This window comes from Pygocentrus nattereri, chromosome 13 (assembly GCF_015220715.1).
Source record: "Pygocentrus nattereri isolate fPygNat1 chromosome 13, fPygNat1.pri, whole genome shotgun sequence".
Taxonomy (NCBI): Eukaryota; Metazoa; Chordata; class Actinopteri; order Characiformes; family Serrasalmidae; genus Pygocentrus; species Pygocentrus nattereri.
Window position 1 is genome coordinate 36,525,116 of NC_051223.1, and position 22,500 is coordinate 36,547,615.

The 22,500-nt window shown below is 42.4% G+C and overlaps 3 protein-coding genes across 8 annotated transcripts in view; 1 reads left to right on the forward strand and 2 right to left on the reverse strand.

The window, feature by feature from the left end:
* Nucleotides 1-999, reverse strand: part of sec31b (SEC31 homolog B, COPII coat complex component) — a 33,917-nt gene extending 32,918 nt beyond the window's left edge. For both annotated transcript variants that reach the window (XM_037543942.1, XM_037543941.1), the window contains exon 1: nucleotides 900-999. The gene's annotated coding sequence lies outside the window, so the exon portion shown is untranslated. The remainder of the gene's footprint in view (nucleotides 1-899) is intronic.
* A 2,191-nt stretch (nucleotides 1,000-3,190) lies between these two features.
* ndufb8 (NADH:ubiquinone oxidoreductase subunit B8) lies at nucleotides 3,191-7,586 on the reverse strand. The gene is made up of 5 exons (XM_017715320.2): nucleotides 7,448-7,586; nucleotides 5,053-5,179; nucleotides 4,436-4,535; nucleotides 3,474-3,629; nucleotides 3,191-3,345 (listed from the first exon to the last, which is right to left on the reverse strand). Exons 1-5 carry the CDS (start codon nucleotides 7,518-7,520, stop codon nucleotides 3,253-3,255), a joined length of 549 nt encoding a protein of 182 aa, XP_017570809.1. The 5' UTR covers nucleotides 7,521-7,586; the 3' UTR covers nucleotides 3,191-3,252.
* A 1,353-nt stretch (nucleotides 7,587-8,939) lies between these two features.
* Nucleotides 8,940-22,500, forward strand: part of arhgap44 (Rho GTPase activating protein 44) — a 47,751-nt gene continuing 34,190 nt past the window's right edge. For all 5 annotated transcript variants that reach the window (XM_017715311.2, XM_017715315.2, XM_037543943.1 and 2 more), the window contains exon 1: nucleotides 8,940-9,161. In XM_017715311.2, the coding sequence (XP_017570800.1) occupies nucleotides 9,109-9,161 (53 nt within the window). In that variant the 5' untranslated portion in view covers nucleotides 8,940-9,108. The remainder of the gene's footprint in view (nucleotides 9,162-22,500) is intronic.

Below are 22,500 nucleotides of genomic sequence, written 5' to 3' on the forward strand. Positions count from 1 at the left end.
CAGTTTTACTGTCCCAGTGAAATTAAAGCGCATTAATATTGGTAATTAGTCATTAGTCAGGATAATTAATCCTGGACAAGAGGAGACAGTAAACTCTGCTGATAACCCTGCTGGGAAAAAAACCATGGACACCATTAAGCATATCTGTTAGTTCCTGGTGGTTCTGTAATGCGTTTTGTCTTCTTTAATGGGTTGATATCACAGTGTAAAGGATCCTAATGGTTTAACAGGTGACCAGTGGCTGATGGGATTCTACAGGACACTAGTGGTCTTTAGAGGAAACTGTAAAGCCAATTCCCATTAGAAAGTAAAATCATAAGCTATTGTTTAATCCTAATGGTTTCTAATGTTTGTTTATTCAGCAGGGAACTCACTGCTAACTAGCCTTAGCCAGCTTGGCTAACTGAACACAGCGGATTTTGATGACGCTTTATCCGCTCTGAGCTGCTTTCTTCCTCACTAAATATTAAACAGTTTCATTTCATTTTAAATACAGATATTTCCTACATTAGCGCTAAAGGTAGCACCGAACCACACAGCTTAAGCTAAGTTACGCTAAGCTAACCGCTCAGGCCTCTGCTACGGTTTTTTTTCCCCGCCCGTATTCCAACACGCCCTACCCCTCCTGCACTCTGATTGGCTGGTAGCTGTGATTGACTCGCGGTGCAGCGAATTCAGGACGCCGCGCCAGCCAATCGCAGAGCATGAGGGGCAGGACTTGCCCGAAAAATGGTGGGGAAAAAGCCCCTTCCCTCAGCAACGCTACCGCTACAACGCTGTGAACTCTCCGTGACGGCAGAGCAGATTAATTCAGACTAAACTGTGAACAGGTTCCTCACTGGACTGTGGTGAGACCCACACACTCTATTCCGCCCTTCAGGGTTATTTTCTGTACTTACAGTCTGTACTGCCAGTCCGCTCTGATCAATCTCCTCTCTCCGCTCCCAGTGTAATCACCGCCAAGACTGCTGGGAAACGTAGTCCGCTGGGACTCTCGGGAAGTGTATTCTGCTCGGACTGCCGGGAAATGTCGTTTATGATTTCATTACATTACAAATGTGTTACTGGAGAACGTGTTGGTAATAAGGAGAACTGCAACTTAGCGACGTATACCAGGTTTGTCTGAAGCTAGGTGGCGCTCCTGAGTCCGTAATGAATGGGTTCCTAAAGAGCTTTCGTAGAAATCAGTTCGTTAATGCTAAAACCTTTTAACTGAAAAAAATAACTTTATGAGCACGTAACATATTTTAATGCTATATTATATACTATATGTTTGAGTATTTTAAAAATTCAGTTACAGAATTTTATGTTCGAGTCTTACAGCACATTCATTACATTGGTGAGAACAAACTGCTTCGCCCAGGTAACGATCACCAATCAGCACTCAGGAGCAGTAATGCTAACCAATCAGCACTCAGGAGCAGTAATGCTAACCAATCAGCACTCAGGAGCGGTAATGCTAACCAATCAGCACTCAGGAGCGGTAATGCTAACCAATCAGCACTCAGGAGCAGTAATGCTAACCAATCAGCACTCAGAAGCAGTAATGATCACCAATCAGCACTCAGGAGCAGTAATGATCACCAATCAGCACTCAGGAGTGGTAATGCTAACCAATCAGTGCTCAGTAGCAGGAATGCTAACCAATCAGCGCTCAGTAGCAGTAATTCTAACCAATCAGCACTCAGTAGCAGTAATTCTAACCAATCAACACTCAGTAGCAGTAATTCTAACCAATCAACACTCAGTAGCAGTAATGTTAACCAATCAGCACTCAGGAGCAGTAATGATCACCAATCAGCACTCAGAAGCAGTAATGATCACCAATCAGCACTCAGGAGCAGTAATGATCACCAATCAACACTCAGTAGCAGTAATTCTAACCAATCAACACTCAGTAGCAGTAATGATCACCAATCAGCACTCAGAAGCAGTAATGATCACCAATCAGCACTCAGGAGCAGTAATGATCACCAATCAGCACTCAGGAGTGGTAATGCTAACCAATCAGTGCTCAGTAGCAGTAATGCTAACCAATCAGCACTCACTAGCAGTAATTCTAACCAATCAGCGCTCAGTAGCAGTAATGCTAACCAATCAGCACTCAGTAGCAGTAATTCTAACCAATCAACACTCAGTAGCAGTAATTCTAACCAATCAACACTCAGTAGCAGTAATTCTAACAAATCAACTCAGTAGCAGTAATTCTAACCAATCAGCACTCAGTAGCAGTAATTCTAACCAATCAGCACTCAGTAGCAGTAATGCTAACCAATCAGCACTCAGTAGCAGTAATTCTAACCAATCAGCACTCAGTAGCAGTAATTCTAACCAATCAACACTCAGTAGCAGTAATTCTAACAAATCAACTCAGTAGCAGTAATTCTAACCAATTAGCACTCAGTAGCAGTAATTCTAACCAATCAACACTCAGTAGCAGTAATTCTAACCAATTAGCACTCAGTAGCAGTAATTCTAACCAATCAACACTCAGTAGCAGTAATTCTAACCAATCAACACTCAGTAGCAGTAATTCTAACCAATCAACACTCAGTAGCAGTAATTCTAGCATTGGTGTAGAAAATCAGAAATATACTGTTTTCTTTTTTATTAAAATACATTTTTCTACTACTGTAAAACTAAAAGAATGTCCTGTGAAATCGGTTAAAAATCTTAATTTTTTGTTTTATAGCCGATTTGTTTCGCATCTAAATTCATTGAAAACTTAATCATGGGCGCCCTCTAGTGTTTCGCAATCATGTTGGGGTTTTTTTAGAAGTTCATTTACTTGTACATAAAACACGATGTTATTATGGAGATTAACAGGGCAGCAGATCACAGCTGGGAACAGGACTGAAAATATTCCCATGTTAAAGATCAGATTATTGAATGTTCAAAATACCTTTTTATTTTCTGACACACAGAACCACGTCTCAAAGGTTCGTCTGAATCAGTCATTTTACATCACATTTATTAATTAATGCTCTCAAGTGTTTACAATAGTGTGTCTTATGTATACACTGCATGTGAAACGTAGATTACGTCCAGATCAGGAAACACCTGATTTTATTGGATAATTTATCCATTTACATTTCTAATATTTATTGCTGGTCTGGCACTGTTGGGGTTATCTAGAACCATGTAGATGTTAAACAGCTTAATATACAATAAGAACATCGGAGAAACACAATAGGGTTATTATTATTTTACTTTATTACAGAAACAGGAATATACACAGACAGAGTTATATTATTATATTTCATAATGTTTGACAGGCTCTGGTTCTTTCTCTGGATCTCCTCCTCTCTCTAGATACAGGTCGTTATAGGGGAACTGTTTCGGTGCCTGGAAAACAAGAACACAGCAGTTTAAAATTTCATTATAATATTATAATTCTCAGTAAACTAAGCTGTGCTGTGCTGAGCTGTGCAGGCCTGAAGGGGGCGCAGTGAGATATACAGTGGGTGTCTCACCACAGGCTGGTAGGCAGGAAACACCTCTCCGAGTCCGAACATCAGCAGCATGAAGCCCAGGTAGCCCAGCAGAGTTTTAGACATGGTGGACCAGTCAACTGGACTCGGGGACGTGTCCACTCTGTTCCTTATGAACATATCAAAGTCCCAGTGGATCTACAGAGAGCGAGAGAGAGAGAGAGAGCGAGCGAACAGAGAAAGAGAGCGAGAGCGAGAGAGCGAGAGAGAGAGAGAAATGAATGTTACATCAAGCATGAAATAAACACACAGCATTACAGTCCGACACAGGACAGCCTGACTGAATTAAAGGGTTCTGTTCTCTTTCTCGGCCTGTATTATGACTATTACGACTGTACGATCTCTAGAATGACTGTACTATGACTGTATAGTATGTATTATGACTATATTAAGACTGTACAGTCTGTGCTATGACCATATTGTGACTATAGTCTCAATAAGGTATGTACAATATGTATTATGACAAAAGACTTCAGACTATACATGCTGTATTACAACTGTACAGACTGTAGTATGACTGACTGTTCTGTGTTATGACTTTATTATGAGTGCATGGTTCGTATTATGACTGCACTATGACTATATTGGGTGTATGGTCTTTTTATGACTGTAAAGACTGAGTGTATAGACTGTATTATGACTGTCCACTTTATATTATAACTGAATTTTGACTGTACAGTCTGTATCATGACCGTTTTAACTGTACAGACTTATAGGACAGGCCATTCTGTATTATGACTGAATTTCGACTGTACTGTCTGCATTATAACTGTATTAAGACTGTACAGTCTGTATTATGACTATGCTCTGTATAATGACTACCGTTTGTATTATGACTGTACAGACTGTAGTATGACTGTCTGTGTCGTGACTGTACAAACTGTCTTATGACAATATGGTCTGCGGTGCACTGTAAAAGGAACAGGAGTTTAGTGGGTTTTTACCGGTTCTCCCCAGTTCCTCCTCAGGTCTGGGTGGTCCCATTTATACCAGGGGTCTCTCTCCTGCTGGGAGCGATTGGGCAGCATAGGGTAATCACCATACCTGTACACATCACAGCATCACAGACTGATTACACTGACAGGACAGCAGAGGGAAGAGTTTAAGAATGCTTAAAAAAGTCTGGTAGTAAATTAGTCATTTTAATATGCAAATAAGTGCCTCTCTAAAATGAGCTTTATTGCTAGATTAGTTTTCTAATAACATCTTCAATATTTGAGCATCACATTTGACTGAATTGTCAGTCACTAATAAACACAGCTCTGGTATTTCGACAGCATCAACTGTTTTCATTGCACCTGAACTACAGCCCAGAATATTTTTAACAGTTTCAAACATTAGAGTGGGAGGGGCTAAACCGCTGTAGGCTGAATGGGCGGGTTTAAACTGATGACATGCAAATATGTTGGGTCTGTGACACTACAAAAACAGTGAACTCAAGGCTGTTTTTCTCATTTTTTCCCACAAATAGACTGAAACTTTAACACCGTTTACATTTCGCATCAAACCTCTTTTTTCATTAAAGTTTCCTTTTACTAAAACTACTAAAACAGTGACTGACCCTCTGCCATCATCAGGATAGGGCTGGTAGTCTTCCAGCATCATGTTGTACTTTTTGGCCGCTGCAGCTCTCTCCTCTGGGGTTTTGGGGTACGGACCCGGCAACACATCCTTAGATACTCCAGATGCTGAAACACAAACAAGCACAGTCAAAAATAAATATACTGCACCTGTTTTTATTGCTCCAGATGTGTTACACATGAGGGTGTTAAAGTGCACAAGCATGTACGACCGACACGTTGACGTAAAAATATTAAGTATGAAGAGGAAAATTTAATTAAACAATTTGTAAAGTCAGCTTTATTGTCAACACTACAATATGTACAGGACATACAGTGTACTGAAACTGTGTTATATAAACATTAACACAAATGTACAATACAAAAACGAGAGAGAGAGAGAGAGAGAGAGAGAGAGAGAGAGAGAGAGAGAGAGAGAGAGAGAGAGAGAGAGAGACGGATGGATATGTAAATACACTGCTCAAAAAAATAAAGGGAACACAAATAACACATCCTAGATCTGAATGAATGAAATATCCTCATTGAATACTTTGTTCTGTACAAAGTTGAATGTGCTGACAACAAAATAACACAAAAATCATTAATGGAAATCAAATTTATTAACCAATGGAGGCCTGGATTTGGAGTCACACACACAATTAAAGTGGAAACACACGACAGGCTGATCCAACTTTGATGTAATGTCCTTAAAACAAGTCAAAATGAGGCTCAGTATTGTGTGTGGCCTCCACGTGCCTGTATGACCTCCCTACAATGCCTGGGCAGCTCCTGATGAGGTGGCGGATGGTCTCCTGAGGGCTCTCCTCCCAGACCTGGACTAAAGCATACGCCAACTCCTGGACAGTCTGTGGTGCAACGTGGCGTTGGTGGATGGAGCGAGACATGATGTCCCAGATGTGCTCAATCGGATTCAGGTCTGGGGAACGGGCGGGCCAGTTCATAGCTTCAATGCCTTCATCTTGCAGGAACATGAGGTCTAGCATTGTCCTGCATTAGGAGGAACCCAGGGCCAACCGCACCAGCTTATGGTCTTACAAGGGGTCTGAGGATCTCATCTCGGTACCTAATGGCAGTCAGGCTACCTCTGGCGAGCACATGGAGGGCTGTGCGGCCCTCCAAAGAAATGCCACCACACACCATTACTGACCCACTGCCAAACCGGTCATGCTGAAGGATGTTGCAGGCAGCAGATCGCTCTCCACGGCGTCTCCAGACTCTGTCACGTCTGTCACATGTGCTCAATGTGAACCTACTTTCATCTGTGAAGATCACAGGGCATCAGTGGCGAATTTGCCAATCCTGGTGTTCTCTGGCAAAAGCCAAGCGTCCTGCACGGTGTTGGGCTGTGAGCACAACCCCCATCTGTGGACGTCGGGCCCTCATACCATCCTCATGGAGTCGGTTTCTAACCGTTTGTGCAGACACATGCACATTTGTGGCCTGCTGGAGGTCATTTTGCAGGGCTCTGGCAGAGCTCCTCCTGTTCCTCCTTGCACAAAGGCGGAGGTAGCGGTCCTGCTGCTGGGTTGTTGCCCTCCTACAGCCTCCTCCAAGTCTCCTGGTGTACTGGCCTGCCTCCTGGTAACGCCTCCAGCCTCTGGACACTACGCTGACAGACACAGCAAACCTTCTTGCCACAGCTCACATTGATGCACCATCCTGGATGAGCTGCACTACCTGAGCCACTTGTGTGGGTTGTAGAGTCCGTCTCCTGCTACCACGAGTGTGAAAGACCACCAACATTCAAAAGTGACCAAAACATCAGCCAGAAAGCAGAAAGGTACTGAGAAGTGGTCTGTGGTCCCCACCTGCAGAACCACTCCTTTATCGCCAATAATCTCCACCTGTTGTCTGTTCCATTTGCACAACAGCTGTGAAATTGATTGTCAGTGTTGCTTCCTAAGTGGACAGTTTGATTTCACAGACGTTTGATTTACTTGGAGTTATATTGTGTTGTTTAAGTGTTCCCTTTATTTTTTGAGCAGTGTACACATATTTTGGTCACATCTGCTTGTTCGAATTCTCCGTTCCACCTTAAATGGTGCAGCAGTCACAGGCCCCCCAGTGTAGCTGCCGCACCATTTAAGGAACGTTTCAATAAAGGTGAAACTCAGCTTCGTCGTTTAAAGTGTATCTTTAGCTCCGTTTGCTGTCAGTAAATTTTAACCCAGCTGAGCGCCGAGCGGCAGTTTTAAAGCCCTGAACCTTTAAACACCGAATATCTGCGTGTTTATCTCTGTTGTTAGCCGTTAGCTCCGTTAGCTAAAGGTTAAACTGCCCTTCAGATAAACTGCCTCCGCTCCGCGCAGCTACACTCCGCGAATCGTCCACCCAATCACTAATCGAACACTCTAATATCAGATATTGATCACTCACCTGCTCGGGATGCCACCATTAATCCATAACCTTTACGCCATTTATCGGCTTTAATCAGTGCACGGCCCGCCATCGTCAGCCCCGAGCACCGCACGACGGAGAGCGGAGAGGGACACGCGGGTCAGAAACGCGCTGCAGAAAACACACAGCGTGCAGAGCCTGACCTCATTCACCTATCGATCTATCGATCTATTAGTCTGTTAATATATCAATCTGTTCATCTGAATGGCAGGCCAGCGGGAGTCGGCAAACATAATACAGATCCTGACTTTATTACTCTTTTAACACATTCCATCTTACTGTTTATTAAAGCCCTGAGTAAGACATGAAAAGGAAAAGCAACAAATTATAGATATGATGCTGGATTGTTGTGTTGTTTAAGGAGTGCTGTGTGGCTGCTTACACAAAATTCCAAATTCATCACAGTAATATGATTAAATTATATACTGTAACTGTAAGCAGAGGCGTAAACAGGGGGAATGCAACACAGTCAACACAGGGGGGCGCTAAAGCCAAGGCTTCAAAGAGAAAAAGTTAAAGAGCCCATATTCTACAACTTTCCTGTGTTTTAATTTTCCCTTGAGCACCACTTACCGTGTTTGATCGGGGCTAAACAGCTGTAGGCTGAATGGGTGGGGCTAAACAGCTGTAGGCTGAATGGGTGGGGCTAAACAGCTGTAGGCTGAATGGGTGGGGCTAAGCTGCTGTGGGCTGAATGGGTAGGGCTAAACAGTTGTAGGCTGAATGGGTGGGGCTAAACTGCTGTAGGCTGAATGGGTGGGGCTAAACTGCTGTAGGCTGAATGGATGGGGCTAAACTGCTGTAGGCTGAATGGGTGGGGCTAAACAGCTGTAGGCTGAATGGGTGTGGTTAAACACCTGTAGGTTGAGTGGGTGGGGCTAAACAGCTGTAGGCTGAATGGGTGGGGCTAAACAGCTGTAGGCTGAATGGGTGGGGTTAAACACCTGTAGGTTGAGTGGGTGGGGCTGAACTGCTGTGGGCTGAATGGGCAGAGCTAAACAGTTGTAGGGCAGATAGGCGTGGTTAAACTGCTGTAGGCTAAATGGGTGGAGCTAAACTTATGTAGGCTGAATGGGTGAAGCTAAACTTATGCAGGTTGAGTGGGTAGGGCTGAACTATATGTCTACATTGTCTATATTTGCATGGTACTCATTGTGAGCCCTGGTTCCTATCAATCCCTGCTGTAAAGAAAACTCTACAACCAACCACCAAACCTCTGTGACATTCATCTGAAGTTCATCTTTTTAGACCAATCAGAACATGTTCTGTGGCATTCTTTTTCCATTATTCATAGCATAACTAATTTGAATTAATTATATCCTCATCAGTGTCACAACTTGAAAACAACCCGTGTAGTAAATCTGCAGCAACTAAAAGGCCATAAACAAAAGAGTAGACGCTTTACAGCATTAATATCAGGTTAAACTACATTTCCCATGATGCCCGGCTTGGCGTGATGCGTCACCGAGAGGGGAGGGAGCAGCCGCTCCAGCATCCCTGAAGCGCAGAGGTGCTGTTGTAATGATGCAGGTTGGGTTTGGGTTCTCTCTCCGAACGGATCGATTAGAATGATAGATTATGATGGATTATTACGTGGGAGGTTACCCGGATGTTGAAGGCTGAGATTTGATTCGTTCAGGATGAAGAAGCAGTTCAACCGAATGCGGCAGCTCGCCCACCAGACCGTGGGCAGGTGAGCACAGCCCCTTTATTACCGCCTTCACTCACCAGTCAACTTTCCGTTCCACCTTAAATGGTGCAGCAGTTACATCGCACCATTTAAGGTGGAACAGAATGTTCGAATAAGAAGAACTCGACATTGTCTCTGTTTCACTGTTTACACCACAGAACGGTTTATTTACGCCGTTCACACTAAACAGCGTTATTTACAGCGTACACAGCGCGGTCACCCTCGCTGCGCCGCTCAGGGTGGAGAGGCACGGATTAACGGCCGATTCTCATTCAGACTCCGATTCTGGATCAGATTCGTTTTAGAAAAGCGAGCGGATTAAATGATCCGGATCACAGCTGCACAGAAACAGGACTGTATTTACACCACTTTCCTTTATTCGCTCTCTCTGTTCAACTGTCAGGCTGATGAGTTTCAATCAGGTGATGCTGTGAAGGAGCTCACTGTGAGGGCAGGTCCTCATATAGATCATTACAGTAGGATTAACACTAAGATCAGGATAAACTCCAACCTCAGGACTAACCCCAACCTCAGGATTAAAAGCAAGTTCAGGGTTAACTCCAAGATCAGGATTAACACCAGCCCAAAACAGATCAGTGTTAACCCTAACCTCAGGATTAACGCCAAACTCAGGATTAACACCAGCCCAAAACAGATCAGTGTTAACCCTAACCTCAGGATTAACGCCAAACTCGGGATTAACACCAGCCCAAAACAGATTAGTGTTAACCCTAACCTCAGGATTAACGCCAAACTCGTGATTAACGCCAGCCCAAAACAGATCAGTGTTAACCCTTACCTCAGGATTAACGCCAAACTCGGGATTAACACCAGCCCAAAACAGATCAGTGTTAACCCTAACCTCAGGATTAACGCCAAACTCGGGATTAACACCAGCCCAAAACAGATCAGTGTTAACCCTAACCTCAGGATTAACGCCAAACTCAGGATTAACACCAGCCCAAAACAGATCATTGTTAACCCTTACCTCAGGATTAACGCCAAACTCAGGATTAACACCAGCCCAAAACAGATCAGTGTTAACCCTAACCTCAGGATTAACGCCAAACTCAGGATTAACACCAGCCCAAAACAGATCAGTGTTAACCCTAACCTCAGGATTAACGCCAAACTCAGGATTAACACCAGCCCAAAACAGATCAGTGTTAACCCTAACCTCAGGATTAACGCCAAACTCAGGATTAACACCAGCCTAAAACAGATCAGTATTAACCCCAAGATCAGGATTTGCCTCAACCCAAAACAGATCAGTATTAATCCCCACCTCAGGATTAACGTCAACCCAAAACAATCAGTATTAACCCCAAGATCAGGATTTACCTCAACCAAAAACAGATCAGTATTAACTCCAGCCTCAGAATTAACTCCAATCTCAGGATTAACACCAAGATCAGGATTAATGTCAACCCAAAACAGATCAGTATTAATCCACACCTCAGCATTAACCTCAACCCAAAACGGATCAGTATTAACCCCAACCTCAGGATTAACGTCAACCTAAAACACATCAGTATTGACCCCGAACTTTAGAATTAACTCCAACCTCAGGATTAACTCCAACCTCAGAATTAACTCCAACCTCAGGATTAACACCAAGATCAGGATTAACATCAATCCAAAACGGATCAGTATTAATCCCCACCTCAGGATTAACCTCAACCCAAAACAGATCAGTATTAACACCAACCTCAGGATTAACCTAAACCCAAAACACATGAGTATTGACCCTGAACTTTAGGGTTAATTCCAACCTCAGGATTAACTCCAACCTCAGAATTAACTCCAACTTCAGGATTAAACCTAACCTCAGGATTAGACCAAGATTAATATGAACTCAGTATCAAATCTAAATTGCTGGACTTGCTGGTTTAATGTTGAAGGTGTTTGATTCCTCTGAGGATCAGTCCTGATAAGGAGGATCCATCAGCCCGCAAACCTCAGCGGCTGATTTACACCTGTGATGTCATAGCGTTCATTAGGTCAGGTGATGGTGTGTGGTGTGCAGGTGTGACCTGGTGTGAAAGTGCAGATGTTCTGATGGCGAGTGTCTGAGGAGCTGACTGTCACAGCGTCCTCTCTGTCCTGTGTGCTGTTATTCAGCCTGCGTCCGCTTCAGTCCACAGACCGTAGATAAACAGTGTATATTATCTACTGTGATCACGGTTACAAAGAGCTGACAATTAAAGCGTCAGTCATGATTGACCACTTGATTTTTGTTTATATCATGTAAACAGTCATTGGTTCAGCTCCTCTGTGACTGTAGTGGAATCTGGAGGGGAACTGGAGCTCCACCAAACTTTGCTTTTGTAATTTTTGTTTTATATATATATATAATAGAATTTGATGTGTTAATACAGTAACAGGAAACAGGATGTGAAGCTCTGGGTTGGGTCGGTTTGATAATGGTCACGCTGCTGATGTTCTCTCTGTTTAACTGCGCTCACATGTTCTAATGCGTGTCCATTGTTGATGTGTGTGGAGCAATCATTTCATAACAGAAACGTTTAAATATTTAATTAATGACTCAAACTCTGAAACACACCCGTATCCACCCTGCAGACCGGTGTACATAACGCACTCCTGTTATCCTGAAAGAACTTTGGTAGTGATTTGAAATCAGTGCTCTTAAAGGGACACTTCCGTCTGTAATAAGAGAACAGCATGGCTAAAATCCACCAGTAAGAGAACAGCATGGCTAAAATCCACCAATAAGAGAACAGCATGACTAAAATCCACCAATAAGTGAAAAGCATGGCTAAAAACCACCAATAAGTGAAAAGCATGGCTAAAATCCACCAATAAGAGAAAAGCATGGCTAAAATCCACCAATAAGTGAAAAGCATGGCTAAAAACCACCAATAAGTGAAAAGCATGGCTAAAATCCACCAATAAGAGAAAAGCATGGCTAAAATCCACCAATAAGTGAAAAGCATGGCTAAAAACCACCAATAAGTGAAAAGCATGGCTAAAAACCACCAATAAGTGAAAAGCATGGCTAAAATCCACCAGTAAGAGAACAGCATGCCTAAAATCCACCAATAAGAGAACAGCATGGCTAAAAACCACCAATAAGAGAACAGCATGGCTAAAAACCACCAGTAAGTGAAAAGCATGGCTAAAATCCACCAGTAAGAGAACAGCATGCCTAAAATCCACCAATAAGAGAACAGCATGGCTAAAAACCACCAATAAGAGAACAGCATGGCTAAAAACCACCAGTAAGTGAAAAGCATGGCTAAAATCCACCAATAAGTGAAAAGCATGGCTAAAATCCACCAATAAGAGAACAGCATGGCTAAAAACCACCAATAAGAGAAAAGCATGGCTAAAATCCACCAATAAGTGAAAAGCATGGCTAAAATCCACCAATAAGAGAACAGCATGGCTAAAAACCACCAATAAGAGAAAAGCATGGCTAAAATCCACCAATAAGTGAAAAGCATGGCTAAAATCCACCAATAAGAGAACAGCATGGCTAAAATCCACCAATAAGTGAAAAGCATGGCTAAAATCCACCAATAAGAGAACAGCATGGCTAAAATCCACCAATAAGTGAAAAGCATGGCTAAAATCCACCAGTAAGAGAAAAGCATGGCTAAAATCCACCAATAAGAGAACAGCATGGCTAAAATCCACCAATAAGTGAAAAGCATGGCTAAAATCCACCAATAAGTGAAAAGCATGGCTAAAATCCACCAATAAGAGAACAGCATGGCTAAAATCCACCAACAGGACAACACCATACGGTGGAACTGATAGGTGGAGCAGGTGGGCGGAGCTGATGGATGGCCGGAGTCGAAGACAGTCATTTTCCTTTATTGGAGGCTGATGGTCGTTTATCATTTCACACTAAAACTTATACATGTAACTTCCCAAACTTAAGTAGTGTGGGTGTTAAGTACTGTAGGTGTTCAGTAGATGTTCAGTAGTGTATGTGCTTAGTAGTTGTTCAGTAGAAGTTCAGCAGTGTAGGTGTACATTAGGTGTTAAGTAGTGTAGATTTTCAGTAGGTGTTCAGTAGGTTCAGAAGGTGTTCAGTAATGTAGGTGTTCAGGTGTTCAGTAGATATTCAGTGGATGTTCAGTTGGTGTTAAGTAGTGTATGTGTTTAATAGTGTAGGGGTTCAGTAGGTGTTCAAATGATGTTCAGTGGTGAATATGTTCAGTAGATGTTCAGTAATTGTTCAGTAGATATTTAGTAAGTGTTCAGTAGTGTACAGTCACCGGCCACTTCAGTTGCTTGTTAACACAAATAGCTAATCAGCCAATCACACGGCCGCTACTCAGTGCAATTAGGCGTGTAGAGGTGGTCAAGACAACCTGCTGAAGTGCAGACCGAGCATCAGAACGGGGAAGAAAGGGGATTTAAGGAACTTTGAACGTGGCGTGGTTGTTGGTGCCAGACGGGCTGGTCTGAGTATTTCAGAAACTGCTGATCTACTGGGATTTTCACACACAACCATCTCTAGGGTTTACAGAGAACGGTCCGAAAAAGAGGAAATATCCAGTGAGCGGTCAGTTGTGTGGACGAAAATGCCTTGTTGATGTGAGAGGTCAGAGGAGAATGGGCAGACTGGTTCTAGATGATAGAAAGGCAGCAGGAACTCAAATAACCAACCAGAATCTCTGAGGAACGTTTCCAACACCTTGTTGAAAGTGTGCCACGAAGAATTAAAGCAGTTCTGAAGGCAAAAGGGGGTCCAACCTTTTACTAGAAAGGTGTACCTAATAAAGTGGCCAGTGTGTGTATGTGTTCAGTAGATATTCTGTAGGTGTTTAGTGGATGTTCAGGAGGTATTCATTAGGTCATAAGGTGTTCAGTAGTGCAGGTGTTAAGTAGGTATTTAGTATCGGGTGTGTTGAGTAGTTGTTCAGTACATGTTCAGCAGGTGTTTAGTAGAGTAGGTGTTCAGTAGGTTTTTAGTAGTGTAGGTGTAAATTTGGTATTCTGTAGTGTAGATGTTCAGTACATTCAGGTGTTCAGTAGTGCAGGTGTTAAGTAGGTATTCAGTAGTTGTTAAGTACATGTTCAGCAGGTGTTTAGTAGAGTAGGTGTTCAGTAGGTTTTAGTAGTGTAGGTGTAAATTTGGTATTCTGTAGTGTAGATGTTCAGTACATTCAGGTGTTCAGTAGTGCAGGTGTTAAGTAGGTATTCAGTAGTTGTTAAGTACATGTTCAGCAGGTGTTTGCTAGAGTAGGTGTTCAGTAGTCACAGTCACTGATGTATCTAGAACTTCCAGAAGGACTAGAGTGGTTCCACCCCAATTTAAATCAGAGTGTGATTGGTTGACGTCCACGTTCTGAATGTGGTACTTCTGCTGTAGAAACCTTCCGAGCAGGAGTTACGAGTTGGAAGGATGTTTAAATGTATTTGCCCTACTTGGTCGTTGGAAAATTCCCAGAACCCACTTAGTCGTAACTAAGTATTCAGAGTAAGAACATGCTACACGTGTCAGGTTTCCATCCGGTCGGTTAGTTCAGAGGCTGTTCTCTTGCAAATCTCCACTTCCCAAAGTGTAACAACAGACCATCTGACTAACTTATCAGCGCCATCGGCCAATCGTGAGCTGTTTCAGAGATCTGGCTCACCTGAGTGTTCGTAGTGGTGTATTGTGACATGATAGGCTACCGTCTCCATGTTGGTAGGTGAGAGGTGATAGCAGATACAGCCCTGCAGGAGGGTAAACACCAACAACACAGACCAGAACGACCACAAACACATGATAAGACCTGTGGACACTTTCGATGCATCTCCAGAAAACACTAAGAGGAGAAGAGCAGCCGATTGGTGGATCTGCATAACCTGCACATCTCCAGAGTTCAGAACATTCCACTGTGTGAGATTTTATAAAAACCAATAAAAGTGGCTATAAAACTGCCAGAGCTCTTAAATAATGAACTCACCCACAGATATAAAGTTAAAGCTTCTCATTTAAACTTTCTGTTCTATCTTAAACGGAGCTGCAGTTACAGTGAGGTGCAGATGGAGAACAAATGTACCTCAATAAATGCTCCTTAATCAACAAACCCCTCAAACTTTCTCTTGGAGGGGTTCAATGAGAAAATAACGAGTAGCACAGCAGAGCAGCTGTTGACTGTTGATCTAACGCTGCGACCCACACACACTAATGTACTTACTACTCCACTAGTGAGTGCACTTGTAATGGGATATGCACTATTTTTACGCACTATTTAGGGAGCTAGTAGGCGGTTTGGGACGGGGCTATAGCAAATCTCAGCCGTTTAGATTTCAGCTTTCAATCGTCATCATTACAACAATAAATCAAATAAAATCAAGTCGATACACTCAAATATATCAGTTAATATGCTTTAAAATGAGATTAAAAGTAATTTACAGTATTGTGTGAAGGTTTTAGGCATCTAAGCAAATTTTTAAACAGTTGACCTCAGCAGTGAGTTTATCACAATATACATTAGAATAAAGTCGTATTCATAATTCAAATAAACAGAAAAACAATAAAAAGGAACAAGAATTTCTTGGGTCCATATTTTTCCTTTGACACCTTCACAGCCGCCACAGAGACTCGTTAATATCATCAATTACATCATGAGCTCAATTTACTGAGCACTGATTGGACAAACCAGGAGCTGCTTTTTAACTACATATAATACTGGGCTTCCTTGAGGAGCGGCTTGGAGACGGGTAAACAAACACACCAACATCCAGAAAATCACTATTTATCATATATATAGTGCTGTGTCTGTTTGTAATCAGATAAAGACATAACATAAATATAATAATGATATATATATTTATATATATATATATATATCGCTGCTGTTGGAAGAAAACCTTTTATCTCCAAAATAGTAACTTTACAGGAGAAGGAAAAAACATACTTCAATTTCAATTTAAGTCAATGGAACCAGAATTTTTCCCATGTCATTTTGGGTCATTTCTTTTAGGCCATTCATCACACAATTTACAACCAATGTAAAGAGTAACAGATACTTTCAAATTATGTCAAAAATGGAGATACAAGGTTTTCTTCTGACATCCATCCATCCATCCATTTTCTAAGCCGCTTCTCCGTCAGGGTTGCGGGGGGCGGTGCTGGAGCCTATCCCAGCAGTCTTCGGGCGGAAGGCAATATATATATTTATATATATATATCATTATTATATTTATGTTATGTCTTTATCTGATTACAAACAGACACAGCACTGCTGACTGAGCTTGATATTGCTACCAAAAAATGGCAGCATGGAAACACTATCAGTTGCTGTGTTTTGGTATTGATCTTGGTCTGAATTACTGGTGTTAGCTTCACTATTATTGTGAAAAGTTAAACTCTGTGTGTTTGACTGAGTTATCATAACTGTTTAAATCAGAGCTGCCATAAATCATAAAGTGATCCAAACTACAGCTTCCTTAAACACACACACGGTCCTGTGACTGTAAATAACCGACTGTTAGGGTCACCGCCGGCCCGTATATGTGGGTCATCTGTCCTTCAGCAGACGCTCCTGTCACGGAGTAACTCACCTGTATATTTATGTATATATGAGTAGGTTTCAGTACGTTGGTGTGACTGATTCTCAGCTCCTGTTCATCCTGCTGTGATGATCTCTCACTGCGGAGCCACAACAACATTTCATTTATTTATCACTCATTTTATTTATTGTATTTTCTATGTTGTACTGATTCCACACACCCCGTCTCGTCTCCAAGCTTTTTATTGTATTGTTCTGTTTTAAAACATTAGCTTATGAAATGATACACATATGCACTTTTCATATGAAAAAACTTATTTAAGGTTCACAAATTGCCAAAAGTTTTCACTCACCCATCCAAATCATTGAATTCAGGTGTTCCAGTCACTTCCATGGCCACAGGTGTATAAAGCCGAGCCCCTAGGCCTGCAGACTGCTTCTACAGACATTAGTGAAAGAATGGGTCACTCTCAGGAGCTCAGTGAATTCCAGTGTGGTGCCGTGATCGGACGCCACCTGTGCAGCAAGTCCAGTCGTGAAATTTCCTCACTACTAAATATTCCACAGTCAACTGTCAGTGGGATTATAACAAAGTGGAAGTGATTGGGAACGACAGCAACTCAGCCACGAAGTGGTCGGCCACGTAAAATGACAGAGCGGGGTCAGCAGATGCTGAGGGGCATAGTGCAAAGAGGTCACCAACTTTCTGCAGAGTCAATCACTACAGACCTCCAAACTTCATGTGGCCTTCAGATCAGCTCAAGAACAGCATAGAGAGCTTCATGGAATGGGTTTCCATGGCCGAGCAGCTGCATCCAAGCCTTACATCACCAAGCGCAATGCAAAGCGTGGAATGCAGTGGTGTAAAGCGCCGCCACTGGACTCTAGAGCAGTGGAGACGTGTTCTCTGGAGTGACCAATCACGCTTCTCCATCTGGCAATCTGATGGACGAGTCTGGGTTTGGCTGTTGCCAGGAGAACGATACTTGTCCCAAGTGTAAAGTTTGGTGGAGGGGGGATTATGGTGTGGGGGTGTTTTTCAGGAGTTGAGCTCGGCCCCTTAGTTCCAGTGAAAGGAACTCTTAAAGCTTCAGCACCAAGAGATTTTGGACAATTTCATGCTCCTGTTCCAACATGACTGCGCACCAGTGCACAAAGCAGGTCCATAAAGACGTGGATGAGCCAGTTTGGTGTGGAAGAACTTGACTGGCCTGCACTTGACTGTCCTGACCTCAACCTGACAGAACACCTTTGGGATGAATTAGAGCGGAGACTGTGAGCCAGGCCTTCTCGTCCAACATCAGTGTCTGACCTCACAAATGCGCTTCTGGACAAACGGTCAAAAATTCCCATAAACACACTCCTAACCCTTGTGAAAAGCCTTACGTACATTTGGCAATATAGTGTACGTTCTGGAGCCTCAGGCCAAAAGTGTTATTACATCCATCTACTGTATCTCTCCATCCCTCTCTCTCTTTGCCTCTCTCTCTGCTGCCTCCTGTCTCACACTGATGATGTCAAACCCTAGTGGCAGTGACCGGTGTGCCCTCTGGAGGCAGCTGGTAAAATTAGTGCAGGTGGGCATCGTTCCAGAGGACGGCAGTGAGGAATTAAATCAAATAATACTACAATCACTAAAAAAATCACTAAATTCAGCATAAAGAAAACCACACATCCCCAAGACAGTGGACAGCACTAAAATATAAAGAGTCAAACTTTACAACAAAAAACGTACATGATTTATAATCATGATATCATTACAGTCTCCTTATTATAATCGTATCATCTGTAGAGTTTCTCTCTCAGCTCATCACTCCAGTGTTATCTGTGTGTGTGAACTGTAACAGTAACAGACAGACGGACAGAGAAAGGGGGCGCTGTACTGACTTAGCATGTGCCTGTACTGTACGCTGTACTGACTTAGCATGTGCCTGTACTGTACGCTGTACTGACTTAGCATGTGCCACTTTTGCCCATTCCATTATTACAGTTTTATGTACTTTATAAGGTTAAATAAGTAACCACATCAACATTTACAGAAATATTTTAAAGTATTTCGCTATTAAGTTGTGTTTATCCCTATTCACATTAAAAATGAACAAAATATGTCATTTCAGGGGTGCCCAAACTTTTACACACAACTCGTACAGCATACGTGACCTCACTGAACACACTAAATATCTGCGTGTGCAGGTTAACAGAGTGAGCGTTATTATCAGCACTCACAGGACAATGACTAACGCAGAGGTGTGTGTGTGTGTGTACAGTAACCAGTCTGACCTGTCTGTGTGTGTGTGTGGGTGTGTGTGTGTGTGTGTGTGTGTGGGGGGGGGGGGGGGGGGGGGGGGTGAAGCAGGGTGTGTTTCAGTTTGGTGTAGTTTATAAACACTATTTTCACTTCTCAGTTCAGTCACAGAAACCAACATTTACTGTACCTATAGTTTGCCCCGCCCATTCAGACTGCAGTAGTTTAGCCCCGCCCATTCAGACTGCAGTAGTTTAGCCCCGCTCAATCAGACTACAGCAGTTTAGCTCCACCCATTCAGCCTATAGTAGTTTAGCCCCACCCATTCAGACTACAGCAGTTTAGTTCAACCCATTCAGCCTACAGCACTTTAGCTCCCCCCATTCAGACTACAGCAGTTTAGCTCCCCCCATTCAGACTACAGCAGTTTAGCTCCACCCATTCAACCTACTAGCAGTTTAGGTCCATCCATTCAGATTACAGCAATTTAGCCCCACCCATTCAGACTACAGCAGTTAACTTTACCTATTCAGACTACAGTAGTTTACCTCCACCCATTCAGCTTTCAGCACTTTAGCCCCACCCATTCAGACCACAGCAGTTTAACTCCACCCATTCAGCCTACAACAGTTTAGCTCCACCCATTCAGACTACAGCAGTTTAGCCCCACCCATTCAGACTACAGCAGTTTAGCTACACCTCGAAGCCTCGTCACTGATCTGAGTGGTGACAGTCCACCCAAATTCTGCTAAAAACCTGTTTAAACATTCATTTTGCTTTATATCTGCTCTCACAGCAGGCGAGGGCATGTCTGTCTAATAACCCAGCTGTAAATAATCTACAATCATTGTTCTGTTGCCTTTATATGTGTGTCTCTCACAGCTCATTTTTAATAATGAAACAACTATTTAAATGTAGACGTGTGTATGGATTAGACTATTTATACACAAATATAAACATAAACAGAGTTATAGAGAACAGTTAGAGAGAACAGCTTTACTGTTTATTGTTATTATTATTGTTATTGTTATTAATAATAATAATAATAATAATAATGCAGTGTTATCTTGTTAATAAATTAGAGAACCTGTATTACTTCAGAACATAATTTAGTCACAGTAGGTTATTCATCACTCACGTTATAATCATCTTTATTCATTATTATACATTATTATTTATATTTATTGTAGTTTATCTCATCGCATAGATTATTATATATAACCATATCCAGCTGTTCTGCTGCTGCTGTTGGTTTATCAGCTATTCCTCTGTTCAGCCAATAGGGGGTGTAATAACACAGATACACCAGGTTGGACAGGATGATTGTTGTCCTTTTTGTGACATTATTGATATTATTTATGCACATTATTGTGGCGATATTATTCTTTTTATTTATTCTTTTATTTCTATTATTATCATTATTATTATTATTATTATTATTATTATGAATGTTATTGAACAATATGGAGCTGTTCTGATCTTTGTCGAAAGTGAACTGATGTAGATTTAGCTGGACTAAATAAAAGTGGAGTGCAGTGTGTGTGTCTGTGTGTATGTGTGTGTGTGTGTGTATGTGTGTGTGTGTGTGTGTGTGTGTGTGTGTCCAAAACTCTTCCTCTCACTACCTTATTGTGTTAAATCAGGAGCTGCTGACGGAGTTTATTAAATCTGGAAGCGAGTTTCTGAAACCAGAGTTATTCTTACACAATAAGAAATTCTTGTTACGTTTCACTGTATTTATGTTTATCTGTATTTATTCTAATGAGAAATGTAATGTATGCTGGCAGAGACTCACGCACTGCTCAGGTAAACCGTTTTAAATAATGTGCTCAGGTGTCTGTCTGTCTGCCTGTCTGTCTGCCTGTCTGTCTGTTCTATTTGAGCATGCCGATTATTAGTATTATAGTGTAATATAATATTGTAGTGGGGATAAAATTAAAGATGAAATAAACATGGCTGAAACATTTCTGGCACTTTGCCTGAATTCCAGCACAGAGCCCCGGAGTTTTAGATTGAAAAATAAATCATTATAAACAGACAGTTCTGGTCCTAAAATCTGATTGGCTGAGCACGATAAATACACGATATGCACACACCGACCACCTCACAACTGAACTAGAACTAGGCTGGTCAGCCGACTAATAGGCTAAAAGATAAACAACAGCCTAAACAACTTCATCATTAGGTTAATGCTGCAGACTTGAATTAAAGCACATAGGATTGACTGTAAAACTGCAGTATAAAAGTCTAAAAAAGTCACTTGCATGCCTTACAAGCTTCAAATGTCCAGTTTCAGTCAGAAGTCGCGTCTAACCCAGACTGAGTCCCATACGGCTCCGTACTCCCTAAATAGTGGAAGTTTAGAAATTCTAGCTTCTGCAGCAAAGCATTGACTGTGTGTCGAGCGTCGATGTGCCGAGTCTCAAATGACTATTTCTTAGCTGTATTTTGCTCTGTTGGGCTGCAGGATCCAGTATTTAAACTCCTATGTAGTGCACTATGTAGGGAGCAGGGAGCCGTTTGAGATTCAGCCCCAGTGTGAGCAGAGGGCGCCATTAGCTTGGTGCAAAATAAGACTCGCTGTGGTAATTTGGTGACCAAAAAGTGCTGTGTCATCAGTACGTTCATAAGGATATGACAGTGAGTTAAAAATTCCTGAAATGACCGCAGTGTACAGCGATGGGCAACCGAACGTTCCTCTGCTCCTCATGATAAAATCACAGTAACGTTTGGTTTGTCATGACTTGTTAATTAATTATATGTCTATGGAAAATATACTTGCGTATTTTTAAACTGTTGCAAAACAGAAATTTTACTGTATATATATGTGTAAACTGATCAGGCCTAACATTCTGACCACCTCCTTGTTTCTACGCTCATTGTCCATCTTGTCAGCTCCACTGACTGTATAGCTGCACTCTGTAGTTCTACAGTTACAGACTGTAGTCCATCTGTTTCTCTGATACTCTGTTACCCTGTTCTTCAGTGGTCAGGACCCCCATGGACCCTCACAGAGCAGGTACTATTTGGGTGGTGATCATTCTCAGCACTGCAGTAACACGGATGTGGTGATGGTGTGTTAGTGTGTGTTGCGCCTGTACGAGTGGATTAGACACAGCAGTGCTGCTGGAGTGTTTAAACACCTCAGCGTGGCTGCTGGACTGAGAATAGTCCACCAACCAAAAATATCCAGCCAACAGCGTCCTGTGGGCAGCGTCCTGTGACCACTGATGAAGGACTAGAGGATGACCAACACAAACTGTGCAGCAGCAGATGAGCTGTCGTCTCTGACTCTACATCTACAAGGTGGACCGACAAGGTAGGAGTGTCTAGTGGAGTGGACAGTGAATGGACACAGTGTTTAAAAACTCCAGCAGCACTGCTGTGTCTGATCCACTGGTACCAGCACAACACACTGACACACCACCACCATGTCAGTGTTACTGCAGTGCTGAGAATGACCCACCACCCAAATAGTACCTGCTCTGTGAGGGTCCATGGGGGTCCTGACCACTGAAGAACAGGGTAACAGAGTATCAGAGAAACAGATGGACTACAGTCTGTAACTGTAGAACTACAGAGTACAGCTATTTTTTTTATGTCTTTGAAAGTTGTGTTTGCA